General features: G+C 41.3%; 1 protein-coding gene across 1 annotated transcript; it reads left to right on the top strand.

The window, feature by feature from the left end:
* The first annotated feature begins 3,283 nt into the window (after positions 1 to 3,283).
* Positions 3,284 to 4,533, top strand: LOC118984285 (PC-esterase domain-containing protein 1B-like). The gene has a single exon (XM_037042136.1). It carries the CDS (start codon positions 3,298 to 3,300, stop codon positions 4,531 to 4,533), a length of 1,236 nt encoding a protein of 411 aa, XP_036898031.1. The 5' UTR covers positions 3,284 to 3,297.
* Positions 4,534 to 8,587: the final 4,054 nt, after the last annotated feature.

The raw sequence follows: 8,587 nt of genomic DNA, 5'->3' as shown, positions 1-8,587 counted from the left end.
CTGGGTTGCAGGCCAGTTCCCAGCAGGGGACTCATGAGAGGCAACCATACATTGATATTTCTCTCCTTCTCTGCTTCCCTTCCTCTCTAAAGACAAATAAATAAAATCTTTAAAAAAAGAATAAATTTTAGGCACTAGATATAAAACATGTGAAAAAACTATCATGTTGGAACACAAGTTAAAGTAAGCATTCACATCTCTTCTTATCTGTGCTACCATTCAGTGGTCCTAAACTGAAATATTTCTGTCCTTAGGGCACAGAATCCAATGCACAGTGATTCTTTTACAGGTTGTGCTTATACAACACAAAAGTAAATGCAAACCTGTCAATGAACTGATCATTTTAAAAGTCAGGGTAAATAAACAAGGAGATGAAAGTATTCTTAAAAAATTAACTGGCTAACTGTCTTTATTTCTCCTGTGGTCTAACAACAGAGCCAAGCTCTTTATCTTTGTAAAAAATAAAAAATTAGCTCCTTAAGAAAAAATTTAAATTAATCTCTTACCTCTAATTTTATTATATTAAGAAATGTTTCCTATAATGAGTATTTGAGCATATAAAATCTACATTGATAGTCTAATAAATAAAACACTTCTTTAGCTATCCACATGTGCCTTTAAGACACAGCATAGGGGTATATTTGAAATAGCATCATTACTTGTTTAAAACCTTTTTAATTCATGTTGTGCTAGGAGGACAAAGTCTCCCCCAGCAAAGGGCAGCATGTCCATGAAATCACAGAGTGTGAACAGAGGGTGACTGTGTGCAGGTTATTCAAAATTGACCTCAGTTCCATTACTCAATTATTATCTTTAAAATGCAATATACAAACGAATTTGTTTTCATAAAACAAACTGAATTTCAGGTAATTCTTATATGCACTATTGAGTAATTCCTGTTTGCTTTTTTCGTCATTAAGAACAAGCAATTGATTTCAGGGGCCCAGAAGTACATGGCTAAACCACTATAAACAACAATTTTGTTTGCAGTGAAGGTAAGAGACTTTGAAGACCCCACTAATAAATTTTTAAATATAAAATGAAATTACCAAACCAATTCATTTATGCCTACTTTTTTTTTTACTTTTTAATCTATTTATTTTTAGAGGAAAGGGAGGAAGAAAGAGAAGGAAACATCAATGTGTGGTTGCCCCTCGCACACCCGCTACTGGGGAACTGGCCCACAACCCAGGCATGTGCCCTGACTGGGAATCGAACTGGTGACCATTTGGCTCACAGACCAGTACTCAATCCACTGTCCACTTGCCAGGGCATACTTAGTTTTTTTAAAAATTAATATAAAAATGTAGAGAAAGTAAGTAAAAATGAAAGAATATGAATTTTCCTTTGATATACAGACAAGCATAATTCTTGATAATATTTATGCATGATATTTTATGAATTTCATGATTTCATGAATTTATATTTATGTGCATAACTAAAAATAATTACAGTGGTTCTAAAATAAGCTATTTCATTCAAAGGTCTTTCATGACTGATAAATATAACTATAATAGGGGCATTTAAAAGGGGATTGCTTATTTATCTGTTTAAAATATATTAAAAATTGGTCTAGGAAGTTTGCATCTCAGACCAAGGACAGTAAGAGAGACAGCAGGGTTTATTCAGCAGAAAGCCCACATCCCTAATCAAGGATAAAGAACCTAAAAGTTGCACAGGCCAGAAGCTCACATCCAGGCCTAAAGAGGAAGGGGGGAGAGGTTGCTGCATGATATAGCTGGAAGCTATATCCATATCCAAAGAAGGAGACGATGAGGATGTATACAACCAAAAAGGTCGTATCCAGGTTATTCATATCTATATCCTACAGAAGTCAATTGGCGATTGATGGTGGAAATGTGAAATGAGCCCCTTTGGAAAACAGTCTGGGCATTTCTTAAAGTGCTACCTTTGGAACCACCATACAACCTAGCAATCACAGTTCTAGGCTTATCCCAAAGAAATGCAAACCTACAGGTTCTCACAAAAACCTGTGCTGAAATGTTCACAGCAGTGAGATTTCTAACAGCAAAAACTGGAGACAACCCCAACAATGATGGAATGGCTACGCTGGCTGTGGGACATCCATACCATAGAACAGCACTCAGCAGATAAAAAGGGAATAGAGTATCGACCAATTTGTGCCCCTGGGAAACTCACCTCCCAATGCAGAAAAACGGTGGTTGGAGTTTATACAGGGCATGCTGGATGAATACCCAGAGAACCTGGATGAATCTCCAAAGAATGATATTGAGAGGGAAAAGTCAATTCCCTGTCATATACTGTACAATAACCATTTAGACAGAATTCCCAAAATGGCAGAATTCTGGAAACAGGGAATAGCTTAGCAGTTGCCTGGCATTAGGTGAATGGGGCCGGAGTGAGGTGATGTAGTGAGGAAGGGGCAAATGAAGGACTCTTACAGTGAGAAAATGGCATGTATATCACATATGTTGAGGTCGACATTCTGGTTGTGATACTGTATTGTCGTTTTCCAAGAGCTTATCCACGGGGGAAGTGGGTAAACAGTACATGGGAATCTCATGGTATTATTTCTTACAAGTGAATGAGAATTCATGATGAGACAGCAGTAAGTGGTTTAAGTAAAAGAAAAAAAAAGTTGAAACGTGGTATTTGCATGGATATCCTGGTATATAGATCAGTTCCCAGAAGTGTTCTGCTTCTGGAACTGGCATCTCTCCCAGTGGGGTCATTCCCCAAATGCCACCAGTATTAAGAGGTGGCTCAGGAGAACCAAGATAGCAATGAACAAATTCTTAAGCATTGGTGGGAATGCATACAGAGAACGAGAGCCAGGACAAAGAACAGTATCCCAGACGAGACAACGGTAACACAAAAGCAGGAAGTAAACTGGATGTACTCAGAAGTAAGTTGGAAGCTTGGAAGCTAATAGCGTCCAAGACTAAGTAACCTGAAAAAATGCACATGCACTGATACATTGAAACATTAAAAGAGAGTGCTCGCCACTCAGTTCAGAGGGGCAGGTTCCTAGTAGGGTTCCGCGCCTCCACTCCGCCAGGTGGAGCTTGGTCCTGCGCAAGGGCCTCCGCGGTTCAGAGGTCACGCACGCCCAGGGCCCGAATCAGCTTTGGCGTTGGAGATCTTGGGACCCTGCCGGCGCCTCCATTCCCTTCTCGCAGCTCAGACCCCGCGCAAGGCAGAACCCGCACCCAACCTCACACCGTCAGGTGCCCTCTTTCCTAGGCGCTTTTACCCCACCCCAAGCGCTCTTCCGACCTGCCCTGAGGAAAGACGCCCGCCCTGCCTTCAGCCACCATGGCCCACCTGCGCGCCTGCGAAGTCCAGCAGCTGCTGCACAACAAGTTCGTGGTAGTCATGGGGGACTCGGTCCAGAGGGCCGTATACAAGGACTTGGTGGTCCTGCTGCAGAAGGACTGCCTGCTGTCCACCAGTCAGCTGAAGGCCAAGGGTGAGCTGACTTTCGAGGGGGACGTTCTGCTGGAAGGTGGGCGGTGGGGCCGCATGCACAATGGCACCCACTACCGTGAGGTCCGCCAGTTCCGCTCCAGCCACCACCTGGTGCGTTTCTACTTCCTCACCCGCGCGTACTCCTCCTACCTCGTGGAAGTCCTGGAAGAGCTGCGTCGGGGTGAGCACGCCCCGGACGTGGTCGTCATCAATTCCTGCCTCTGGGACCTCTCGAGGTACGGCCAGGATTTCCGGAGAGGCTATCGCGAGGATCTGGAGAGCCTGTTCGGGCACCTGGGCGAGGTGCTGCCTGCATCCTGCCTCCTGGTGTGGCACACGGCCATGCCGGTGGCCGAGGTCGTCTCGGGTGGCTTCCTCCTACCGGAACACCAGCTCCGGGGCGCCCACCTGCGGGAAGACGTGATTGAGGCCAACTTCTACAGTTCTGTTGAAGCCAGCAGGCACGGCTTTGACGTGCTAGACTTACATTTCCACTTCCGCCGTGCTGGACACCACCGACATCGAGATGGCGTGCACTGGGACCAGCGCGCACACCGCCAGCTCTCCCAGCTTCTGCTGGCGCACGTGGCTGATGCCTGGGGCGTGGACCTACCACACCGCTACCCCGTGAGCAGATGGATCAGGGATGGCCCCCCCAGTGGAAGTGCAGCTCCGGCAGGAGGAAGGCAGCACCGTGACTGCAGAGATGACGCAGGTCGACAGACCTTTTCTAGGCCTCCACAGAGATCCTCGTCTCTCCGCGCCCCAGGACACTTTTCTGCACCCATTGCCCCATCTCGACCGCTGACCCGGCAGTATGGCCAAGACGCCTTTGTGACCTCCCGCCGATCTTTTCGGCCCAGGCAGTTCTTCCATGACTTTTCAACGATTCAGGTGGAATACATTAGTGGAGCAAATTCGAGGATTGGTCACGAGCAGCATCTCGGCCCCATCCGCAGAGTTTCTTTCCAGTACCAGAACAGAGCGCCTCCTCCTTACCCACTCCAGCCCTCCAGCAGGCCACGCAGATACCGACGTGGGCGCACCCAGAGGCAAGGTGTCTACAGCGAGGCTGAGACCTAGGTCTCAGCACAGTCGGTGGGCTGGACAGACTGCCAGACTTCTCTCAGGCCTAGTCTCCAGCAACCCCGCCACAGTGAGGGCTTCTTAGGCTTCTTACTCTCACCAGGGAATAGCCTCACACACACTTCCTCGCCAGAGCCTCCAAAGCAGCTCCTGGTGAGGAGGCAAGAACCCAGACCACCCTGCCATTCTCCTCTTAGCATTGGTGCAGAAACAAAGTCTAAATGAAAAAGTACACACACACACACACACACACACAGGATTATCTTACCTGAATATGTCTTCAAATAGTAAGTATTCTCTGCATAGATGTTCTTCCTAAAAAACGTTTTTAAATTTTGATCCTTAAAATTTAGCAAAACATCTCCATTAAGACTACAATATCACCATTAGTTTTTACATGCATTTATAGAACTCAGTTCTCAAAGTTTTCACCAGAAGTTGTTTTGCAAATTCTTTACATTTATCAGTGCTTCAGCATAACATTTTGGTATCTTAAAAAAAGATTCCATTCACGAATGAAAGATTGTTTTTCTGTTGGAAACAGAAATCTTTACTCTCAAACTCACTAGATGCCTAGCACATTTTAAAAAATAGGCTTAATTTTTAGTGCAATTTTAGATTTGCAGCAAAATGGAGAGGAAAGTAGATAGTCCCCATGTACATCCCATACACAGATGCCCCCACTATCAACATCCCATACAAAGATGGTACACGCGTTCTTTGCAGTAAAACTACAGTGTACCTCATTATCACAGAGAGTCCTTTTTTTAGGTTTAGATTTCACTTTTGGTATTGTGCATTCCATGGGTTGTATATGTGATAGGTGTCCAACATAAAAGTAGCATACAGAATTGCTTAACTGCTGTGAAGTTTCTCTGCTCTTCCCCTGTCCAACCTCTGGCAACCACCTGTCCATCACAGTCTCCCTAAAATTGCCTTTTGTAGAATGTTACATAGTTGGAATTATACAGTAAGTGGCCTTTTCAGATTGGCTTTCTTTTTACTTAGTGGTATGCACTTAATGTTCTCTCATGCCTTTTTATGGCTTAAAAGCTCATTTCCCTTTAATGCTGAATACTGTTCCATTATCTGGATGTAACACTGTTTATCTGTTCTCCTACTGAGGAATACCTCGGTTGTTTCCAAGTTTGGACAATTATGAATAAAACTGTTTTAAACATTCATGTGTAGGTTTTTGTGTGGACACATTTCTGACTCCTTTGGGTAAATACCAAGAAAGGAGTTTGACAGATTGCATGGCAAGAGTATTTTTAGTTTTGTAAGAATCAGCTAAATTCTTCCAAAGTGACTGTCCCAGGTTTCATTCCCACCAGCAGTGTGTGAGAGTTTCTGTTGCTCCACATCCCAGGCAGCATTTGGTGTTGTCCATGTGTTGGATTTTCCCATTCTAATAGATATGTGGTGGTATCTCATTGTTCTTTCAATCTGCAATTCCCTAGCAACAGGCTATGGGCACCTTTCAGATCCGTATCTCCCATCTGTATATCTTCTTGGATGAGGTGTCTGTTCAGATCTTTTGGCCATTTCTAATCAGTTGTGTGTTTACTTATTGTTGAGTCTTAAGGATTCTTCATATATTTTGGATAACAGTATTTTATCATATATGTCTTTTAGAAATAGTTTCCCCCTCCCCCCAGTCTGTGGGTTGCCTTCTCAATCTCTTCACAGTGTCTTTTACAGAGCAGAAGTTTTTAATCTTAATGAAGTCCAATATATCCATTGTTTTATTTATGGGCTGTGCCTTTTGTGTTGTATCTAAAAAGTTATTACTAAACCCATGATTGTATAAAATTTGGGGGATGTCCAACTCATGGCCCGCAGGCCACATGCAGCCCAAGATGGCTATGAACGTGGCCCAAAAATTGTAAATTTACTGAAAGCCTTTTTTTAATTCATCAGTTTTTGTTAGTGTTTGTGTCAACTCTTTTTTCTTCCAGTGTGGCCCAGAGATGCCAAAAGGTTGGGCATCCCTGGTAAATTGTCTCCTATGTTCTTTCTAGGTTTTGTGGGTTTTTTGTGGGTTTTTTTTTTTAAGTTTTGCATTTAAGCACATGATCCAGTTTGAGTTAGTATTTATGAACAAGGTAAAGTCTGTCTGGATTCATTTGCATGTGGATGTCCATTTGATCCAGCGCCATTTGTTGCCTGAAGTCAGGTACTGTCAGTCCTCCAACTTTGTTCATCTCCTTCAATATTATATTGATTATTCTGGGTTCTTTGCCTCTCCAGATGAACTTCAGAAGGAGCTGTGAATATCCAAAAGTAGCTTGCCATGATAGTCATTGGGATGGCACTGAATCTGGAGATGAGGTTGAGAAGAAATGACATCTTGACAATTTTGAGTCCGCTGACCAACATGGACTATCTCTCCATGTATTTAGTTCCTTGACTTCATTCATCAGAATTTTATAGTTTTCTTTTTTTTAGATCTTGTACATATTTTGTTAGCTTTATTCTTGTTTCTTTTGTACTTGTTTCTTAAAAATAAGAATACTTGTTCATTGCTGGTATATAGAAAAGCAGTTGATGGATGTGTGTTTACCTTGTGTCATGCATCTTTGATATTATTGCTTACTGCTTCCAGGAATATTTTTACTGATTTTCTCAGATTTTCTACATAGACAGCCATGTCTTCTTACAGGTACAGTTTTATTTTTTTATCCCCAATGTGAATACTGTCTATATATTTTTTCTTGTCTTATTGCATTTTCTAGGTCTTCCAGTACAATGTTGTAAAGCAGTGGTGAGAGGGGACATCTTTCCTTCCTCCTGATCTTAGTGAGAAAGCTTATCATTTCACCATTAAGTAAAAGGGTAACTGTATGTTTTTGCATATGTTGTCTATTCAAGTTGAGAATGTCCCCCAGTTTCTGATTGGCTAAGTTTTTATCAAAAGTGGGCTTGGTGTAAGCATGTGATTTTTCTTCTGTACCTTGTTGATGTGGTGGATTACATTAGTTTGATTTTTGGATGTCAAGCCATCTTTGCATATCTGAAATAGATACCACTTGATCATGGTGCATAATTTTTTGTGGTGCATAATTTTTATGTGCATAATTTTTGGACACAATTTACTAATATTCTATTGAAGATAATGGCATCTGTATTCTTGAAAGACATTGGTCTCTAATATTATTGCCATACAATGTCTTTGTTTTGGTATCAAAACTGTACCAAAACAATGAGTATGGAAGAATTCCCTCTGCTTCTATCTTCCAGAAGAAATTATAGAGAATTTGTTATGATTTCTTCCATAAATGTTTGGTAGAATTCACAGTGAACCTATCTGGGCCTCATGCTTTCTGTTTGGAGAAGTTATTAATTATTGATTTAATTTCTTCAATAACTATATGCCTCTTCAGATTGTTCCTTTTTGTGTGAGCTTTATCATATTTTGTCTTTCAAATAATTGGTCTGTTTCATCTAGAGTTACAAATTTGCGGGCAGTGGTCATTCGTAATGTTCTTTAATTATTCTTATTATTTTAATGTCCATGAGATCTACAGATATCCCCTCTCTCATTTTTGATATGTATCCTCTCTATTTTTCCTTTTAGTTTCCCCGGCTAGTATTGATTTTTAAACAGACTGACTTATGGCCTCATTGATTTTTCTCTATGGATTTTCTGTTTTCAATTTATTTGGTTTCTTCTCTAAATTTTTTTCTTCAGCTTACTTTAGATTTAATTTTCTTTTTCTAGTTCTCCAAGGTGGAAGCTTAGATTACTGATTTTAGATGTTCGTTCTTTCCTAATTCTTGCAACCAGTGCTATAAATTTTCCTTTGAGCACTATTTTGCTACATTCCACAGATTTTAATGAGTTATATTTTTATTTTTATTCAGTTAAAATATTTTAAAATTTCTCTTGCAATTTCTCCTTTCACTCCCACGTTATTTAAAAATGTATTGTTTAATCTCCAGGTATTTGAGGATTTTCCATCTATCCTTCTGTTACTAATGTCTAGAATAATTGCACTGTCGTAAGAAGGCAGACATTGTGTTTCCATTCTTTATCATTCTTTATGTGTTC

The sequence above is a fragment of the Sturnira hondurensis genome, unplaced genomic scaffold (assembly GCF_014824575.4).
Source record: "Sturnira hondurensis isolate 20B ecotype Veracruz unplaced genomic scaffold, ASM1482457v3 Scaffold0003681, whole genome shotgun sequence".
NCBI classification, from domain to species: Eukaryota; Metazoa; Chordata; class Mammalia; order Chiroptera; family Phyllostomidae; genus Sturnira; species Sturnira hondurensis.
The sequence above is the reverse complement of the archived record's forward strand: the minus strand, read 5'-3'. Positions and strand labels throughout refer to the sequence as shown.